This window comes from Fulmarus glacialis, unplaced genomic scaffold, assembly GCF_000690835.1.
Source record: "Fulmarus glacialis isolate BGI_N327 unplaced genomic scaffold, ASM69083v1 scaffold11948, whole genome shotgun sequence".
Taxonomy (NCBI): domain Eukaryota; kingdom Metazoa; phylum Chordata; class Aves; order Procellariiformes; family Procellariidae; genus Fulmarus; species Fulmarus glacialis.
In genome coordinates, this window is record NW_009226397.1 from 43059 (window position 1) to 65538 (window position 22480).

A 22480-nucleotide genomic window follows, 5' to 3' on the forward strand; every position below is an offset into this window, starting at 1 on the left:
TCATGTCTATCTTCTCATTAGGAAGCCACAGTACCCTTTTTAGTCCCTAAAAGTCCTGCATGCCCTGTAACAATTGGTTCAGTCTTTAGGAAGCAACAGAGCAGGAAGAGAGGAAAAACTCGATCCTGGGAAGTTTTCTTATTCCTCACACCTTCACCAGGAGAAAAGAAAGGAGGCATTTTCAGGAGGCCAAGAGTGCTGCTGGGCTGGAAGGAATCCACAGCCATTCATATCATTGAGGTAGAAAGTTTGGCAGCCTTGGGAGGAAGCCTTAAACAATGCGAGGCTTAGCAGCAGCTGGTCCTGGTAGTGGGAAGCTGTGCAGCCCTGACACAGGGCAGGAGAAGCTGGGAGCAGCTCAGGGGGCAGGCAGGCAATCAGCAGAAGCTCCACCTGCCCCACATGGCCCACTTTTGTATTTTCTGTAAAGGCGGACACAAGTAATGGAAGACAACTGAACAGGTGAATCTGCTGGATACTAACTACCTAAAAATACAGCTCTGTGGTCATTCCATGGCACCAATACATAAAGATGAAAGACTGCCATATGTTCATTACTTTGAATAAACAGGTAAACAGACAGAAGAACATTTTAAAACAAGCATTCTCAAGTGGCAAGTGTCATACTTTACTGGCAATAATACATAGTGTAAAAATCATATATGTACTGTTTCTCCAGAGGACCATGTCAGCTTTATCTGTACTATGCTCTGGAAGCAAGGAGTATGATGGCAAGACTCTCCAGTTGGGTTTGGATAACAGCGACTAGGTAGACTTGCTCGAAAGAGCTGCAGGAGCAATAGATTCATCATCGGTGAGGGATCTGCAGTATCCCTGGAGCAGTGTGAGGAGGACATTGGATCCAGTGAAGTGTGGAACAGTGCCAGTTTTTTGTCAGTTGAGGATCAGCTGCAGACAATTTAAGAATCACTGTTAACCCATCCATTACTGCCATCAGCAGCAGAACTAACATAGCAGGAGCTCTTAAAAGTTTTGTGAAAATTCTCCCTGGCAATAACAGGACATGACCTTAACAAAGCTGGAAAAATGCATTAAAGCCGTCTCCCTCACAATTACTCCTAGCCTGGTAAAGCTACATGAGAGAATTACTTGACTTTCAGGAGAAAGTCAAATAGGGAAATTTGGCATGGAAACACCTAAGATAAAAATACATAATAAAGCAGATCTTGGTTACATATGTTTCAAGACAAAATCCAACATCTACTTTATTTTTTAAAGATGTATGTACTATCAGAAATATATTCATTTTTAGAGGTCTTGCCATGAATAAAACCCATCTATTATGAACACTTTCCATAAGGAGGCACTGAAAGCATGTTATCTATAAGGTGGCTATAAAAATACAGTCAATTATCTGGAAATCACCAGGATTCTTCTTTCAACTGTTAGACAGCTCGAGGTAGAGCTTATTGCAAGCCTGGAGCCTTTGACATGAAATCTGTATTCCAGCACTGGGGAAAAAAATAAAAGAAGCACTTATGGAAACTGCTTTTTAATATGATATTGTGTTAACTGATTACATAAACCCTTCAAGTCAAGCAATGGTTTAGTCTCCCACATCATGATTAAACCATCCAGTGGAAATTGTATTTATTTTGCTTATAGGTACATTTCTCCTTTCCCCCTCATTCTATGTGTGTGTCTTTATGTATGTTGTTACAGTAAGACATTTAATCAAGCCCTTTTGAAGTGGTAGAGTGGAAACAGCTGTTTCTGACAATGTGCCGATGACATGGGGCTTAAAGCTGTCATGAGCTGCAGATTGCAAGCAGCACTAATATGTGGTTGGGATGGTAGTGACTTGCAGGTCATGGCACCTCCTTGAGGAATGCTTCTAAGCCAATCAGCTCAAGGTGGTGGCTCAAAGTCTTAAGGCTCGGGTGCGCTCTCTTTCATTTAATACTCTTGAGGTCGTACTTCAAAGTGCCTTTTCTTCTCAAGAGCCATTGGCCATATGTGGGGGTTCTAGAGCAGATTTTTAAACATTGGCTGCTTCACGTTCAGACTTAAAAAATTAGAAATGCAGTTCTATTACACAAATGATGTCTTAAAAGTTGAATAAAAGCTGAAGCTTAAGTCAATATCTCACATTCTTGTAAAGAATGCCAATTTAAAGAGAGTTTCTGGATGACTGATTTTTCCACAACAAAGCGAGCTTAAAGCTCACATTTTAGAGCGCCTAACAACTTGTTAAAACAATTTCCTGGTTTGTGAACATTACAAGATGTAGGGCACCTAGAAACCATCTCTGAATACAGACTTTCCTCAGCAATACTCCCACTCAGAATAATTACTGCATAAATGTCTTGCTGTCCTAGAAACACACTTTCATTTCTTCATGCAACTGAATTTGTTAAGATTAGACTAATGTGATTAACATACATCCAAGCCAACATTGCTAGAACAAACACATATGTGCTTCTCACTGAGAAGGCTCTAAAATGATTTTGTTTTGATCATGGTAAACATGCAATGTGGGAATGCATTTTTTGGAAAGTATTCAAAAAGATCCAGGGGCTAGGGAAGCTAGTCTCTGTAGGTTACCTATAGAGTTGAAGCAGGAAAAGAGAGTCCTGTAAGAAATGATTCATAGCAAATAAAAGTAGATTCCTTCTCCGAACTGCTTCCTGGATTCCTCTCTCCCCCTTGGCTCTCCAGAGGAAAGTCAACTCCGTGAAGCCTATTTGGAAATCAATAGACATAATCTTGAGAATGCTTGCTTCTTCAGTGGAGTTTAAGACAAATGATTCCCACCTCCACAGTAGCACTATATTCTACAGAAAATACTGCTCTTCTGAAATTTGACTGGAAATTACTTCATAGAAGATAAATACACACCTACTGCAAATAAGGCCAATCATGAACATTATTAAGAGAACAGTTAGTTCTAAATCTGGAAAAATAATATTAGACAGATTTGTTTTTTTCTTTGCACCCAAGCTGCATTTCAGCTGGTGTTGCTATTGTACCAAAGTGTTTTCATTCTTTTACACTCTGCAGAATGAAGATGTTTCCAAAAGCAAAGATGACGTTCAAAATGTGGACATATATTTTAACACATCTGTGCTGTATTCAGTTGTTCCTTTACTGGGTATAATTTTTTTGCAAATACTTTATTCATTGTAATAAAGATTTTCATGGAGAAAATAAATAGTATTTTCAGTATTTTTCAATCCTCTCAGAATTAGTTCAATGATGAATGAATCACCCCCAATACTACAAAAATAAAATCTTTCTATGTTTGCTTTCTTAAAAACAATGGCTTGCATGTTTCAGAGAAGTTACATTTCTCCTGTAACTGAATACTGTTTTTCTGGGGATGTTTTTAGCCTTCTTAGTCACAACTTTTATAAAAATGGATTAGTTGAGTGAGAATTTGATTCAGACATGAAGGCATATTGGTTGCTTCCTGTTGTGCCCCAATCTTGAGACACTGAAATAAAAGGCAGCTTGCTTAGGAGACAAATGCAAGCGTGGAGATTGCTGTCTGAGAAAAAACATTGAAATAGCCAACTAAGTAGCTCTGAAAGTCATAACTCAGATGGCCATTTAAACTGGACTTGGGTGTAGAAAAGCTCAGCAGAGCAGTTTCTGGATCCAAGGGGCTTATACGTTGGGAAACAGGTGAGGAAGTACTGTGTATGAAGTATTGCTTCATTCCAAAAGCAACAGGAGTGGTTGAGAAACCGAAGAAAGGAATGCAAAACAAAGCGAGATGCAAAGCAAGAATGCTGAGAACAAAAATGGTCATGAAAGCTCAATGAGCATACAAATTCACTAACAAACAGTAAAAGATTGAGTTTGTAGTATTATTAACATCTCTTATTGCTGCTAAGGATGGTATTTTACAGTAGTGATATTAGAGATATTACACAATATGTAATATTTGTAAAGAAATGGATGCAAGAGAATGGAAATCTGAGTTTTGTTTCAGGCTGCACTAGCTGAAAATCTCTCAGGAGCTAGGCATGGGTCTAATTCTAAAGAATAACTGATACTTTAGTTGTCTTGGTACAGTGAACAAGAAAAGAGTTGGTAACAGAGAAATGGATCTTCAACTTGGGATTTGGAGGAGTGATTGGGGAACCACAGGAGAAAAAAAAAATCATGCTGAAAAAAAAGCAGAGAGCCAGTTTACTTGGGATCCTGATCCAAAATTCATTAATGGCAACAGGTACCACCTCAAGCACCAGAAAGGGGAAGGTTCTTGTTAAATAGATACTTTTAGCACTTAATTGTTCTTGGAATAAGGCTGATCCACTTCACAGAATGAGACTTCAGCGCTGCCACAATATTCTCACTGAGAGGGAATTTGGGAACAGACCTCTTAGGAACTAACATTAAACAGGTGCACACAAATATAGATATGTGTATCTATATGGAACTGTATGTATGCATGCATCTGTACATTACATCACTTTCAAACATCTAGTATTTTGAATTTTCTACAAAGAAATATTTCTAGATCATTAGTGATGGATACAAAAAAATAAAATGAAAATCCTTCAGCACTATATTTTGCTTAAGGATATTTCTTTAGCATGTTGACTCACATAATTTTGCTGATCCTTCATATTCATAAGACAGTGAGAGGATACACAGGCTATATCCAAAATAACAAATTAAACTGTGGGCATTTTCAAGCTGTGAGGATGGTTCCTACTTAGCTCTGGACTGGGCCACTGCAGTCTCTCAGACAGTACCTGGGCACATTCTGAGAAGCTGATTGGATCAACACCAGAGAATAGTTCTTGGCACATTTAATTTACCAGTACAGATGTAGCTGTGAAGTAAACAGGATTTCACTAATTTGCATTCCATACTCCTTTGGAAAGATCGGGAGCTTCTGTCTTACCATGTCTGCATTATATTGCTTACTACCTAGAAAACCTCCTCGAGTGACTTATTTTCCTCCCACTCTGAAACTATTATGGTAAATTTGAGAGTTAATGTTGTGGTTTAACCCAGCAGGCAGCTAAGCACCACACAGCTGCTCGCTCGCTCCCCCCCCACAATGGGATGGGGGACAGAATCAGAAGAGTAAAAGTCAGAAAACTTGTGGGTTGAGATAAAGACAGTTTAATAGGTAAAGCAAAAGCCACTCACGCAAGCAAAGCAAAACAAGGAATTCATTCACCATTTCCCATCAGCAGGCAGGTGTTCAGCCATCCCCAGGAAAGCAGGGCTCCATCATGCATAACAGTGACTGGGGAATACAAACGCCACCGCTCCGAATGTCCCCCCCTTCCTTCTTCTTCCCCCAGCTTTATATGCTGAGCATGACATCATATGGTATGGAATATCCCTTTGGTCAGTTGGGGTCAGCTGTCCCAGCTGTTCCCCTCAAACTTCTTGTGCACCCCCAGCCTACTTGCTGTGAGAAGCAGAAAAGGCCTTGACTCTGTGTAAGCACTGCTCAGCAATAACGAAAACATCGCTGTATTATCAACACTGTTTTCAGCACAAATCCAAAACATAGCCTCATACTAGCTACTATGAAGAAAATTAACTCTACCCCAGCCAAAACCAGCACAGTTAATAATAAGAAAAAAGAAATGTATGACTACATTTTTATTTTCATTCTTGAGAGATTGCATTTGTACAGTCGTCAGACAGTTGATGCTGGCAGTGAAAGCGGATACAACTTTCCCACTCTGCATCATGAAAATATTTTTAAAAAGACGTGAACCATATGCATGCTATGCTTAGCTAGAAAGTTAAACTTTACCATCTTGAACATAAAAGTGAAATTATCTCTTAAAGAAAGCTGAACAGCAGTACCTATTAGATTTTAACTTAAACTAATCAAAGGTAGAAGAAAGTTGCTATAATAAACTGTTCTGATGATCTTATCCTGCAAAAAGGATACTTTGGTCTTAACATGTAAAGCTTGTCAGCAACACCTAGAAATACCTAACTTTTATAGTACCACTGCCATGAGCTAGAAGCCCTCAGTTACTTCCAAAGTTCTCTGAGAAACATCATGCATATAATCATATTCATATATGGTTATATACGAATAAATATATTTCTGAGTTTCTGAGAAACATTTTGAGAGTACAATGAACCACAGAAAAGAGAAGAGGAACGGTACCAACGTTGAGGCAACTGAGGGAATTCTTTCAACATTAAGGTATCCACTCAGAAAAAAACCAAAAGTGTTGCATCTGAAAGCATAAGGAATCACAAAGTCTAAATTGTTATCTCACAAAGTATGAATTAAAGAAATACATAGATTTTGGAGAGTTTTTTTTAAGAAATGGTGTGAAAGTGAATTTCATTCATATGAATAAGTTATTTTGGGGTTTTTGCATTATACTTTGGTTAGCTTGTTTTGAGTTTTAGCTGGTGTTGCTTTTGATCCTCTGGTCTGAAAACTCGTTTTAAGCCTGGTGTGGTTTTTTTTACTTGTTTTTTTTCTTTTTTTTTTTTTTTTAACTAAAATTGCTAACTTGTATCCTCAAATTTGGCACTATAGACTTCTGCGACAGGAATGTGTTCTAGATTTGATTTATTGCATAGACAAAGTATTAGGTATTTAAAATAAATTCTTCCCCATTTATATTCATGAGTATTTTTTTCCCAAAATGTGAAAGTAATTGAAAAGAAATACAACATTGAGTAAAAAATGGTAAAAAGAAAGTATTTTATTTTAGTTCCTGATGCAATAAAATTGGAAATGAGCTTTTCTTTTTAAAAAGGGTCTGCCACATACTCCTACATATTTCTGCTTCAAGGAGTAAGCATTTCTTTGCCAATATACAACAAACTTAGAGGTAAATACCTCTGAGGTAAAATCATATTTAAGTTTGTTGAACAACAATGTTTACCAGAAGCTCATGACAGAGGAAAAGGCATAAATGTATTATTTAAAATGGCTTAAACAGTGGATCACTGAATAGCCTTTCATTCTCTTTTACTAGTGAAAATAGATGGAATTAGGAGAGCTTTCCAAACTTAACACATTTAAAAGTAGATAAATAAATCTAAATCTAGAAATCTTTTCCAAGTATGTTAGCCAAGTAAGACTTGTTGCTAGAACACTTCATTGAGGTAACTTGAAAGTATAGTGATTGGTTTGACAAATGAACAGCTTTATCTGACTATCCAATAATTAACCATTAAAAGAACGTACATAATATAGGCTGAGAGATCAAATGCTCCAGCAAGAAGTTTCTCCTCAAAGCAAAGGGTTCAGCACTGTAGCACGTTCATCAACTTAAGTAATGGAAATCGTTAAGAGGGTACTTACATTAGGTCTTAATCCTGCTGCCATTTCATAATACTTCTCAGCTTCTTCATTGAGACTGGCTTGTCTATCAGGACAGAAAAAAACCAATATAGTTACACCTCATTTTACACCTCATTTGGGTTAAAAAAGAAACCATACCTAAAGAAGCATAGCTAAAACCAAAATACTGCAACTACTCCCCACTGTTTAAGGATATTAGCCTAACAAATGCACAAAATATATTAATCTAAAAGATTTTTTTATAGTTCAGAATATCCATTATCACAAATCCTCTTTGCCTACCTTATTTTCTTTTTAGTTCTGAAATGATGTTAGTACACACTGGAGAGAAATGCAGAAGGCCAAACACTCATCTGAGGCAAAACCAGAGATGTACCAGTCTTCACCAGAAAAACATTGGCTCATTTTTTGTAATTAGCCATACTTTAACAGTAAATTATGAAGCTGTAGATTATACAATAATGCAGTTCCTTTCTTTGTGCCTCCCCAAGAACACTATCATTCCAGAAAAAAAAAAAAAAAATCTGAGAATACAATGATTTCTCAAAAATAGGTTTCTATGATTAAGGGAATTAATTCAGAAAAGAGAGTTCTGATTTCAACGTTTACTCACATCAGTCTGAGAGGGGATTTAAACTTAGATCTCATATCCCAGGGGAATAAGATGAGTTTCTAGGTACCTGAAGCAGTATCAGCTCACCTCTTTTTCTTTTCCTCACTAATATAGATGGCATCTACATTCTCCTAGTAGTTTAATTTTTATTTCTTCTCCTGAATTTTCAGTTTAATGCCTTCAAATGAAAATGCAGTACGTTGCCAAAGAAATCCAAGCACACTTTTGTCTCAGCAGACCTTTTTTATCTCTTCTCTCAAACTCCTCTCTTCTCCTTTTGTCTCCACCTTCTCAATTTCCCTCGAACTATTCATTTTGGCTACTGGCCCAATGAATATCAGTTGATCACATACATGTCATGAGAAAGATGGTAAATATGTAAGAACAGCGAAGCAGGACTATCAGGCAGGCTACACATCTTCTGCTAAAGTTATTTGCTTTTTTTTCTATTAAGAGTTAGGTCTCTTCATAGAAGAGTTAGGACGGGAGATCTTCAGCATATTTGTGTTTGGTATGTGATTACAGATGCATTTCTGTGATATAAAATGGAAAAATTAGAAAACAAGGATAACACTGAGTAGGGTTGGTTGTTTTTTTTTCTTTTTCTTCTTCTGAGAACAGTTACTAGTTCAAAGAGTATCAATCAAATGAGCACTTGTATCTGGAGATTTTACCTTGTTCATTACATGAGCTTTTACATGCTTTGTTGTTCAGTGATCAAATTGTGTTCTAATTTTATATTTCCATCCACCCAAATTTTAAACATTAGTCACACAATACATGCTAGGCAATTAATCCCAATCAACACATTTTTACAGTTACTGGTCTTGGGAGGAGAAAGGGAGGAAGGATAATCCCTTTGAAGTTTCTCACATAATTCATGTGAAAGCTGAAACCACTTCCTGACTAACAATTTGTCAAGTAGAACCTGGTTTATACCTGTTAACTGTTTTAAATTACTTTGCACATGTATCATCGACTCAGTGGTTGCAGTGGTTAGAAACGATTGAATGTCTAAAAATATTCATTTAACATGCTTCTGAATCACTCCTGCTGGGCATTAGCAGCACTTGAAACGACTGGAAAAAAAAAAATCTCATACTTCCGAATTTCAGGATTTACTACAAGGCACATAAAATGAAACATGTCACAGAGCTTTTTTTTCTTGTTTGCACAGAACTGTCAGGAAACAAAGCATTTCTGAACGTGGTGAAATTCTGCACCATAAACAAGGTGCCTTACCCAAGAGGCAGATACAGACGGTGCACTTCACCTCCAAAAAGTGTTGTTGGCATGTGAACATGGAACAAATTAAAATCCTGTCCCCTTTTAGCCCAGTGGAAATACATGGCTTGCTTTCATCCCACACGTACATCTTGAAACATGGATCATTAATTCCTAAGTTGAAATCAGTTTGAATTTATAGTTCTTCATTAAAAACGGTTTATAGAAATGAATGCACACCACACTAGTCTGGTCAGGGAAATGCCAGTTCCATTTCTGGAGCATTCAGCAACAGTTCCTTTAGCTAAGATACGGCAGAATTCTGGTTCCCATTTTCACTGGAAATCTAAAGTAGAAATTCATTATGTTAAGCCCTGGAATGGCTTTCCCTTGAGAAAAATAAAAGGCACAGAGGTAGGAAATTGCAGTAACCCTATGCCACTGAGCAGTAAAGGACTCTGGATCAATGTCAAACAATGGAAGGACATTACTAAAGGAAACGTAATTCACATCAGACTAAAACATTAGATAAAATGTTGATAATAAAACAGAAAGGAAGGAAAGGAAGCAAAGAGAAATTTGGAAGAGAGAGTTCTTTTCATAGTTATTAGTTATATTTCAACTTCTATCCTAAGTCTTTTCATGAGAACTGACCTTGAAAACACATCTGATTTCCCCCATTAACACCTAGCATTCAATCTTATTTTAAGGGACAAAAATGTCTCCTCTTTTTATTTTCTCATATGTCTTAACCTGAGCCCCCAGACCTACCAGTTCCCTGTATTTTGTTCCAGCTGACTGCTAGTGATACCTCACAAATGTGCTTGGCAACACATTGCTCTCAGGTTCTCCTGACACTCAGTTATATTCAGCTTGCATTCATTTTGAATCTTTATGTTGATCACTGGAAAAAATATTGCTTTAAGAGACAAACACCACCAAAGTTTACTGGTTTAGATACATAAACATGTGAACGGGAAAGGGTTATTTTTAACCTGCCTATTGCTTGGCATAAGGCTTCAGACCGTTGATTTTTTTTTTTTTTAAGTGAAATCATGGATGTCAGTCCAGCTATAAAGAAGTTTTCTTCAAAGAGATTCCTATTTCAAAATACTGAATGTCGATACTTGGCATTCTTAATGGACCTTTTTGTGTCACAGCAAAATCATAATCAGATTCCATACATGTAATCCTTCATTCACATTTTCTGTTTTACAACAGTTACAAAATTTACATAGACTACATGCTTAGCCTTACATACATACATATATATATTTAAGCACATGGACAGTAATTAAAGAATTAATAAAATCTGTTTAGGCAATAACATAGGGTGAACTTGTGCCTACGAGACTGTGCCAGGACCTACACTCTGTGTTCAAACAGTCAGTGTACTTTAGAGAGCCAAAATACCCTCATAGAAATTCACTGGAAAACAAACACCATGTCATGTAGTGTTGCTCTAGACTTCTGTTTTCAAATAGCAAATAAACGTGCTATAACTTCATGTAATATGAATGTTTCCCACAACAATCCACTGTCTTACAGAAGCATGAAAAAAAAACCTATTCCTACAAGATGTGCTTTTAAGCAAAGCTCTTCTTCCGATGCTTGTTTTCATTTGGAGACAACATGAAGCTCTTTTCCTGTTTCTGATCAGTACAGCGGTGCCACTACACTGTCATTCCTTATTCTCAAAGTAATCATCCCCTAGATCACAGGAAACCTATCTCATGGCAACTCACCTCAGTATACAACTACAAAGTGAAACTTAGCACTGTTAATACATGACTCAGTCACTGAAGCTACAGCCACCATATGGCATTACAAATACATGCTTCACTACATTCCATTAAAATGTATCTAGCTTTGCTGAAAGGCTTCAAACTGAGGCTATAAGCAAGAGCACAACAAATACTACAAAAGTAAAACACATGACCAGTTACTGGTTTAAGAAGAACCACCCAAACAGCGACATGACCCTTGAATGAAGCTGTCTGGAAAACAAATTTGTTGAGAAAACAAATTTTACAGGCAAGTACTATGCAAGTTAAAAGTTACCAGACTGTTGCAAAGAAATTAATTACATTCATCCCACATCTCACCCGTATTACAGATGATTTGATTCATCTGGCATTGCATTATCAGGATTCTACAGAAGTCATAGAGGCAAAAAATTAATAACTATGTTTGTGTAATTAGGAACAGGGAGGCCTCTCAATAATGCAAACAGAACTAACCCATTTCTTTTCTTGACTTTAGCTTCAGATAGTAGTCAAGTCTCAAAGACAGGAAGTAAACGGTGTTGGAATACCTGACAGAAGGAGCAGAAGTCTTTCTTGTGACTGTTAAACTGAGAACAGGCTATCTATAAATACAGCTATTGCATTTGGACAGAGCTAACAATTCTGTTGCAAATTTAAGAAAAAAAAGTTAACCCACAGCATTCCAGTCTATGCCTTGCTCAAAATTTTCAAAACTTGCTAAATTTTATTTAGGTTGCATTTTAATTTAAACATTTTTCTCAGAGAGTAAAGGGATTAAAAAAAGGAAAATATTTTAGCACTAGAGTAGAAAAATAAATTGGACTTGGAGGGAATGCTGTGACTGTTTTCCATCCAAAGCAGCTATAACCCAAATTTGAAAGAATTTGCCTGCAATTCTAAAGAAATGTCTACATGTTTCTGAATCTGGTGACACTCCTTGGGCTGATGTGGAAACAGGAGTATGACAGGAGGGAAAGATGATTCCTTTCTAATTCAACAGTACATTATTGGATAGAGTGTTTGGTCTGAAAAAAAATATTAGAATTTACACAAAAATCTAAGTTGCTGTTATTATCTCCTAGTCATTTTGGACACCTTGCATCATCCACATTAATATCAATTTCTGTCTCTTAATTCACAACATACCTCTAAAATTTATCCCTTCTCTCTCACAACAGTTAAGTCACTTCCTGCCCTGTGAACTTCTATATTTTCTACCTCACAGCTGTGCAGTCCATTCAAAATTCTTACTCACCAGTCAGTTTTTATAGCTATCTACGGTACCTAAAGAGCAGTTGGTCACCTACGTGAAACTATCATATTTAATAATTTCAGCCTTTCATTTATGACCATGTTTAGCATCCACAGTTTCTAGCTGTGTCACTGTATGCCAGTCTGAGTACTCCCTTCTTTCCTTCTTCCTTTCTATCTTGGTATCTGCTTTCCTCTTGGGATCACCTCAGCTCTCCATCATTCTAAATATCCTGAAAATCAGCTTCTTCTGAAGTCCCACAGACTCATGATGGATTTGTAGCTGCTCTGTCCTAATGTGTGAATATACATTCCCCTTGTCCAAGAACTATTCTGTAAGCAATATATTGAATAAATTGCTAAGTAATGCAGTGAAAAAAGGCAGACAACAGAATCATAACCTTTAGCAAGAATCAGTCAGATCATAACACATGCAGTTTTAAGCAAATACTTGGCAGCACTGAATTTAATCTTGCCACCCTGACTCTTGCTACATTCTCTAGACCACTTTAGACTCCCAGAGAATATTAGGAAGACATTACGATCTTTCCCAAAGAAAGCTGAGTATTTAAGTGAAAACTAGACCAACTGGGTATCCCAAAGGAGCACAGTTGGATTCTAGATAAACTAAACCACCAGGCCTTTTTTTTTGTTTTTAAGGGTTTTGGTTTGGTGGGTTTTCTTTTTTTTTAAAGTTTTTGGTTTTTTGCTTACAGCTAAAATAGAGAATGCAGTTTAGAATCACTGAGCTCAATGCTGGTCAAAACCTCCCAAAAAGTGTCCACTCCCAACCAGATCAAGCAGGGTAACCACGGTTGATGTACAGTATAGCAGCATAGCTCTTACTCTGAGAGTGAAAAAATACTCATATCCCGATGTAAAGACATGTGCCTTCAAGACCTGGGATGCTTCAGTCAGTGCTCACAGAGAAAGTAGGAGATTTATTAAACCTATTCTCAAAATAGTATTGATCTATGCCACCACATTTTAAAATACCCACAAAAAAAAATCACACCATTAAACCAACTTCTGCAACACACTCACTGAAATCAGGAGTCTGACACACTTTATACCCTTCTGGATTCAGCTTTCATGCCTAACTTGCTATGCTTCTGCCTGTGAATTTGTTTCATTAACCTAAATGTTTCGAATTGCTGAATTCTGTTTCAAGAGATATCATTCAGAAAATAATCGGGAGGAAGGGAAGGATCCTTAAAATAGCTCATACACCTGTGGCAGGTCAAACTATTGTTCACCAGTGAACCATTTGTCTTGGTTTCCTTTCTAATCTACAAGCAGTGAGAGTTATTTCTCAAAGGGCGTTTTGGGGCTTATTTCAAAATCCTGGTATAGAACCCTTCATTTTGAAACACAGGTCACTTGGCTGAAGCTGATTCTACCTTCTCTTTAATACCATTTTCTTTTCCTTTCATTGTGTATTCTAAATGTTAAAAGTATAAACAGCCAAGTGAGATATCTTCATTAGAGAAATGTTCTCAATAACTGTTTTGTACTAATTAAGTACATTTTTTATTTCCTTTTTCAAGCATTTTCTAAGCATAGATATAATCTAAATGAAATCAAGTATCCTCACAGCTGTTAAGCGGACAATAGACAATAATTAGATAGTTATCCTAGAAATAAGCATGGAGGATACCCATTACAGTAATGTGAGTTTAATGATAATGTTCAGGCAGAAGCTTAATGTTACTGAATATCCAGGTCTGACAGCTTTAAAAGGAAAAAAAGAAGTCTAAAATTTTATTCTATTCAGATAGGAGAACACAATTAAATATAAGACTACATTTTAAATCACAGATTCTGATAATATCATTAAGGGCTCCTATAAGTCTCAAAGTCATTATTAGCCTGGGAATATTTAGATTTCTAATTATCGTACTGTTCCCTACTAATATTAACATAAAATGTGATATTTTCAATATTGTCTAGTTACATCCAGATCAGAAATACGGTCTATTATTTGCAGTTGCTATGCACCCTAAATTTTTAAAAATCAGGTGAAAGGAAATCCTGCAGAAGGTTCTTCACAAAAGAAATGCTTCTTCTTGTATGCAAGCAAAAAGGATTACCTGCTTGTGAACAACAGAAGTTTTAAAGGTAAGAAATTACGAGATAACGCATAGAACATTAGAAACAGAAAGTGCTAAATCCTGCAACAGTTTCACTCCAACTCTTTTTATCTTATTAGCAATATTGAATTGTTCAAAAGACTTGCTGGGCTTTAAAAAGAACCCTGTGTAAGCAAAGGTTACAAAGACTTCTTTCCTCCAAAAGAAGGGAGGAAAATCAAGTAAGGCAGATGTAAAAGAACTAACCTGAGCATATGGGCCGCATTGAAAACAACATCAAATTCTGTATTATCAAGTTCAGCTGCTTTTTTTGCCATCTCAGCTGCTTCTATCAGGCGGGATTCTTCTAGGAGGAACTGACCTACGATGGAGTGCATGAACGTGAGCCCACAGAAAACAACTGATGGATAATACTTCAGACAATATAGTTAGGAAAAGGAATTACCAAAACAAAAAAAAATCAGATGTCTCAGATTCAATGTTTAGTCATTATTTGATCTGTATTCCAGTATCTTTAAAATGTAGTGAATATAGAAAAAATGCAATAAATATGACAGGTAATAACTAACTGCAGTATTTGTAGAACATATTTATGAATAGTGAGAAGATACAGTAAAACTCAGCAATCAAGAAACAATACTCCTAGTCCCCGAGAAGCCTGCCATTTAAGAACTTGCCTTCTGCCAAAACACTGATCTTCACTTCCTCAAAACAAAATGAAATAAAATAGCAACTACAAATTAAATATATTCCCATTTTAAAAGCATATCTCAAAATCACATAAAAATATATATTGTTATATACATACATGCAAACATATATCTTCAGCTTTAGAATTATAAATGATACTGCTTTAAAATGATTATATATACGTATACCTTGATGAACTGGTATTTTATCACATATTTCAGTAACACTAAGAGAATCACATGGGCAGCTTTTTACAAGTGTCTTACATAATCCTTACACTTCACGTAAAAAAATAGAAGATGGCTGAAATCAAGTGACTGAATTTTTACAAATGACATTATCATAATCATTAAACCAAGTTACAACTGAAAACATTAAAGAATTTAGCATTAACCAAACTTTAACTAAAGTACAGTAGTTGCAAAACGAAACACATAACAACTAGTAGAACTCTACAAAAATGAGTTTTCCTTTGAAGAAGAGGAAAAAAAAACACTTTGGAAGGTACTCAAACCACCTTATTTCTGCTCCTTTTAATGATTTTTTCACACCTAATTTGTAAAATGTGTTATTTTTGGATCAAGGACCTTTCAAAGGGTTTCAGCCGTCTAGACTCTGTGTCTACTAACTTCATATTTGGAAAAGCTATCTTAAAGTATGGTGATTACACATTCCAGCATCCCATCCTTCCTTTTTTATCTTACTTTGTAAAGTAAGATCACCCAACCAAAAGTCCACCAAGCCATCACTGGCCACAAGCCTCTTCAGGAACAAATTATTTCCTCTCATGGTGAGGGATTTTCTTTTTTTCTTGCCTCCTTTCCCCTGTTACTTACATGCTTGCATATGTACTTATACGCACATGCAGAAAATCCATTTAAACACAGCTAGCAAGGTCTGTAGGGGCACAGTGAATCCAGTGATGCTTTGGTACAATGAACATGTTTGCAGAAGGACTCTCAATACAAAAAGTGATGAAAGACAGCTTTCCTAGCTTTTTCCTTTCTCTGTGGATACATTTCAACTTAGCAAGAGATAGATTATTTACTCAGACCAGTTACCTGTATCTTAGTTATTCAGATCTGCAAAAAGTCTTGGAAAAACATTTAGGTGCCTTTCTCCATTCATAGCATAAGGTTTGCTTGCTTTACTTACATCCACACTCTAATATGTGCCATCCTTTCATGCATTATGATGCTTTGTGTTCATTGTTTCCAGAAACAGACTATTTCCAAAAAGGCTTTCTCACACAGAACAATAAGTAAATAAACAAATAAAAAGAGAGAAAAACATAAAAAGAAAACATATGAGAACAGTTTGGATCATAAGAAATTAATTTGTCATCAGAATTAGAAACCATTGCTTGAGCCATTAATGGAAGTCTCTTATGAAGGGGAAAAAAAAAATGTTGACAAAAGCTACAAGTTTGCTTTTTTTTTTCTTTTTTTTTTTCTTTTGGGTACTACATCAGGGTATGCCTTATATATAGCAGGACAAACTCAGATATGAATCTGAAAGTTCTCAGACAAGTAAATCTACCAACTACAACAGGCAGTTCATATCTCTTGATTTGGGCTGAATTCCTTTTTTTTTTAAAGGGAAATCTTTGAAACAAACGTGACCAACTAGTATTCCAATTCTCTTCCAACAAATGAACTAAAACAGTATCCCTAATCTTTAGGTCCATGCTAAAGCAAACCAGCCTTAAACTGTTAACATTAAGGTTCTTTTGTTAATGAAAGCACTGGATTAGCAGAATGAGACGCTAGTAACTGGATGTACTATTGATACATCCAGCCAGGGGAAAAAAAGAGGACATAACCTTTTAGATTTCAAGACATGGTGAACATTTAAGATCATTCTCAAAAATTGATATACTTAATTTAGGAAAAATATTTTGCAGCTTAGAATTTTAGAATAATGTCAACTGGTCATTAAGAGAATTAGTTCCATAAGGAGAAAAAACTTCTCAGTATTGTCTTCAATAAAAATTTCTCAAGGGTTTTTAGAGACAGATCTTTAGAAACATACTTCTAGTTTTCTGTATAAAATATTTAACACTGAAACTCAATAGAGATGTTATCTTATGTACATTTATAACTACCCCTAATGTAATAAAACGTAACTGATACATTCTATTTCATGTGACATAATCAATAAATTTCTTGACTTTAGATTCATTTTATTAAACATTAAAATACTTGCACTGCATGTAATTTCTAAAAATATAACATTATTGGAAACCATTTCAAATCAATACTAATGATTTACTGGTGCTCTTAAGTAACACACTAGGTTAATTCTTAGCTCTTTAAGAGGTCTATAAGATCGACATATATTGAAGATGATATCAAATTTGTACATGCTTTAGACTTCTACAAGAAATCTAACTTAGAACAGGACAACTTTACATATATTTACTAAAAAGCAAGTGCACTGCTAGATGCTTTAGTTAAAAGCTTGTTTTTATTAATTGTTTTTCTAGGACTTTGGCTGCATACATTCCGTTAGCCTACATGGACACATCAAAAATGTCAGCAACAACTCTAAACTAATGTTTTAAATTGTTAAAACCAGAATTCACTCTCCATTTACTACTAGGTCTCTAAAAAGTGTCTCTATAATAGGATTCTTATTTTATATAACATATTAAAGGATTCTTTTTATTACAGGATTACCAAAGTTAACTAAAACCAATTGCAAGTACTGCATGACACCAGCCAAGTATGACTAAAACTTGCACCTGCCCAGAAAAGAAAATTCTAGGACAGTGCATTACTATAAACAAGTCTCTCCCCTGTATTAGAGGTGGTAATAACAGTGGCAATAACTCATGCTGAGTGGGTAGGTAGTAGATGATACATACCACCTTCCTGAAAATGACTGTAGCATCCTTTACATCCAAACCCTTACAGGATACTGACTGCAAACAAGAGAGGGGAACACTCTGTAACTGCTTTACTCATTGCCTGAATAGAGGTGATTTAATCAGAGGCTGCTGATTAAGCATTTCCTTAATTGGTTGGGCTATAAATATAATTGACTGCTACCTTCTCAATCTAGTGGAAAAGTCAATACCTGAGTATACAGGTGTGTGGTGGTTGTCCCCCGCCAGCATCCAAGCACTCACGCAGTCACTCGCTCCCTCCCACCCAGGGGAGAAAATAGGAAGAACAAGAGCAAGCAAACTTGTGCATCAAGATAAGACAGTTTAATAGATGAAGGAAAGAAGAAAAAAGAAAAAAACAAAACCAGCAAAGTGAAGGAAATCGCCCACCACTTCTCACATGTAGACTGATGCCCAGCCAGTCTCCAAACAAAGGCCACCTCAGAAGCCAAAACCCCTTTTCCTCCTCTACCCCAGTTTTTATTGCTGAACGTGACGTTATACAACATGGCATATCCCTTTGGCCAGCATGGGTCAGCTGTGCAAGCTGTGTCGCCTCCCAATCACCTGCCCATCCTCAGCCTACTCGCTGAGGGGGAAAAAGAGAAAGCCTTGACACTGTTCAGCAACAGCCGCTACACTGGTGTTATCAAGACTGTTTCATCCACAAATCCAAAACACAGCATCATCCAGGCTGCTATGAAGAAAGTTAACTCTGCCCCAGCCAGACCCAGTACAAGGTGGAAACATTCAGTTGAGAATTGATTTGCCAAGTTCTCCTGAAAGGCAGGCTAATTTTATTCACACATCTAAATTTAATTTGAAGTGTCTAAGTAGAGATATCCCATTTCGAAAACATTAGCCGCCGTTCCTTTTAATACGATATACTAAATTCATACAAGAATGAACTGGATTGGCAGTTTACTGCTGCACTTTCTTCATTAAAAAGCAGACTTCTGAACTTTTCCTGTCGAAGACATAAAGATGTGTTTTCCCAAGAGAAGAGCACTAGCAGGGCAGAATATTGGCAAGGTGTTGAAGGTGGATCGGAAGGTCTGATCCACAAGCCCCTGGATCCAGGAACCACTTGTGTGGGTCTAAATTTACATGCAGGATTTTCTCCCCTGACAGGTAGCTGGCAAACCGCATGATTTATGAGACACTGCCCAATATCACATACAGAGCTTTCTTATTGCAGGTGTCACGACTCCAACTCTTGCCAACAACGTAAATTATGGTAGCCTGATTGTTTTTTGGAATCAGAACCAGCTTTTGAGAAAACAGCTTTCTAGAAGCTCTGAATCCCAGATTTTCCTTCTTCAAGGAAAGCATATTTCTCATTACTCTTCTTCTAGAATGGGAGCGGGAAATCCACAGTCCAGGTTCAGGTGTGATCTTCAACAACATTGTTCTTTGCCTGGAACAACGTTACTTTTTTTAAACAGTTGTTTCCACCTTTCTTGCTAGACAGCACAGAGCTGAGTGTAAATGTGTAGCCAAGAGTTCTTAAAGACCTTTGACTGCAGAGAACTTATTCAATACTTCACTATCCTCTTAGTCATTTTTCCCTAAACTAGGATATCTAAGCATCAGAAAGAGCATAAAAGCTGAAAAGTTCTGTACCTATAGCCTTGTTCAAACTTACTTTTTCTTGCAAATCATCAACAGTGTTTTTGAGTCTATATTTGACCAAAAAATTTTGAGGAAATATATGCAATCTACTGAAAAATAAGATAAAAGTATATATGCAATTTGAATACCAACAAAAAATTTCCAGTTCCTAGGAGTTGAAAAAAACCAACTTATTTTCATCTTCTGTCAAAATTTTTAACAAATATTCATCCACAGAGATGAAAGCATACAGCTCTCTATCCTCTATAATTGTCTCTCTAAAACGATCATGAACATTTGTAAAGCATTTTGTTAAGGCATGTGTCAACACCAGTTTAAAAGCCATACACCTGAATTGGTAGTTCTGCTGCTTTATTGTTATACAAAAGGTATTAATTGGTTGGGATATGCCTGTGTGTAACAATCTTTTATGTTCAGTGCACATAGGCATTAGTGCCTTCCTCTAGAATGGGCTCAACTATTCCCTACAGGCATTATGAGCTTTTATTTTACTAGATAAAAGTGCAAGTTGCACCAATCTTTCTTTAATTGAAATGTTCTCTCTCTTTTGCTCACTGGCAAACATTCAGAGGTACTTTGTACCAGAACAGAGTAGGTTTCTGAAATAGCTCATCTTGCTATTGCTGCTTTTAAAAAGAATCACTTTGAATGTTCTCAGAATGCTGTTGGTTCTGCACTTACTCAAACTTCAATGATTTACACTTGTGCCCTGATATCTTTAGTAATCCGAGCAAAACCACGTAAACTACCTTCTGAATAAGAAGGAAAAAACTTCTAATCCCACCATAATAGGGAATAGTTACCATTTGCTTCTTTTAATATACGTTTGTCACCAACTCTTCTGCATCTTATCCTCTTCAAAAGAGTTTTCTTCTTCCATGGCAGCAATTTAAACAACTATATTAATATGAAAGGTGGATATATCAGAACCATAGACTCAACTGTCAGATCTGTTTATAATAAACTTCACTAGAAGTTCTTTTGGCACATTCAACATCAAGGATTTGTTGGTGCTTTCAAAGCATTTCAAGTTTTAACAGAACCCAAAACAGGGATCGGGTTCTGGCTGACCCAATGCATTGCGTCTGTCTCTGAAGCACACAGCAAGGCTACAAGATCATGTCTTGAGAACTGAACTAGATTCTCACTGGCATGAGCAGAACCACCACTGAAGTCACCATCAACTTCAACTCTGGAGTGGCAATGCAGAGCAAAACAGCGGATGCAACCAGAGATTTCCGAATGGAAAATTTCAACAGCATTCTGTGGAAGAAATGAGAGGAGAAACCTTGTCTCTGAGTTGATTTCCAAAGCTTTTCAGGTGATGAATCAATGTTGCAAGATGCCAAGTCAACAGACATGACATAATGTAACTGTTTCCTTTAAGAGTTTCAAAACAGATTCATTGGCTGTGAATGAGCAGTTCCCAGAGCAAGGGAATGTTTGCTTAAAGATCCCGCTTTCCAGGCCTTTTCAGACAATTTCTTGCTGAATGTGCAGGATGTGACGGGGGGAGCACAGAGAACTTACATCAGGATCACCTAGATGGTAGCAGCATTCCAGTTTGTTTTGCTGCTCCTTATATCCCGTTCCATCTTTATCTAAGGCTGTTCTCTGGCTTTCTCGCTGGAAGGGCTTTTGGGGAGTTTATCCCCTCAATTGGTTCCCATGGAGAAGATTATTCCATGCAAATAAAATATATAGAAAGACTATGCGAGCCAGTGGGTGCTGCAACATCAATATATGCACTGGCTTGGAAAAATCTTTTTTATTAGTCTTTTTCTTTGTCTGAAAAACTTATCTGTTGCAGTTGTGCTAAATATACCATTGGATGTCATCCAGAGCACGACCAGAGATAAGAGAGAAAAAATTAAATTGCAAGCCTTTGGGACTTGATGACTGAACTTGTGACCACATCTGGATCACTGGAAGCTCTCACTAAAACAAAAGATTAATGATGAAAAGATATAATACAGAGGACCTCATGTTTTACAAATACTACAGAAAATTCTGGACCCTATGTCATTCCCCAGACACCTGGTGATGTATAAGGTTTGGAAAAGTGAAATTTGGATGGGAAAGAACTATCCAGTTGCACTTTTGTAGCAGCTCCACGCTATCCCTTCAAAAAACCTCATAATGAGATGGCACTCATATGTCAAAACATACGATCATTAACAAAGAAGTCTTCAGGGTTGTTCGTGCCACAGGCTTTTTCAGTTCCTGCAGAAACCCCACATTTTGGCAACATGAAAGAAGCATAAGCCACATTTCTAGCCCTGCCTCTGATCTGCAATTTCGGTACCACATGTCTCAAGCAGTCTGGTATATTGCGCTGAGGAAGCAGAGTCAACCATGTATTTGGGATGTCAGAATGATTAGATTTAAGGATAAACTCAAGGGAAGAGCCAGAAACATGGAAATTCCACAGCGTTTAGGGTCAGTGACCTAGGTTGTTTGGAAATACTCCACTGCATTCCACTTAGGTGATTGGTTCTAAAGGGAGTTTGGAATAAATAGTAATTATAGTGGTTTGTAATAATCTTCTTCTAATGTTGTGTGATAGCAACAGCCTAGAGATCAACAAAAAGGACTTGACAATTTATGTACATACGCCTTTGTACACTCATCATTCACAGCTGCCAAGAAAACCACAAACAAGACTTCAAATTGGTATATTCTGAATAGCTCAGTTTCTGGTAAATTCTTGTTCGGTTTCAGTTTGGAAGTAAGAAATACTGTCTGTGTTAATAGTAACTGAAGATTTTCGTAAAGTTATTGGAGAGAGTTCTGGGAGCAGAATAGTCGGAAGTTTAATGAAGTCTTTCTGTGAGCCAGTTACATTTCTCTTCCTGTTTTGCGTCTAGGAATCCTGTCTTCCTGGAATTACATTCATTGATATTGTAGGAGGACGTATAAGCCATAGTCCAAAGTCAGGATCTTAATTTGATGGCACTGTATGTTCAAGACAGAGAGACCCTTCCTCCAAAGAGCGCATATGTTCTATGAACATGTGTTATTTGAGTATCATAAACTTGTTTTATAGTTTCCCTA

At 36.7% G+C, this 22480-nt stretch overlaps 1 protein-coding gene across 1 annotated transcript in view; it reads right to left on the reverse strand.

Moving 5' to 3' along the window:
- Nucleotides 1-22480, reverse strand: part of TMTC2 (transmembrane and tetratricopeptide repeat containing 2) — a gene marked incomplete at both ends in the record, with an annotated part of 87144 nt that overhangs the window by 41611 nt on the left and 23053 nt on the right. The window contains 2 exons of the mRNA XM_009582795.1: nucleotides 7274-7337; nucleotides 14464-14578. Coding sequence (XP_009581090.1) covers nucleotides 7274-7337; nucleotides 14464-14578 — 179 coding nt within the window. The remainder of the gene's footprint in view (nucleotides 1-7273; nucleotides 7338-14463; nucleotides 14579-22480) is intronic.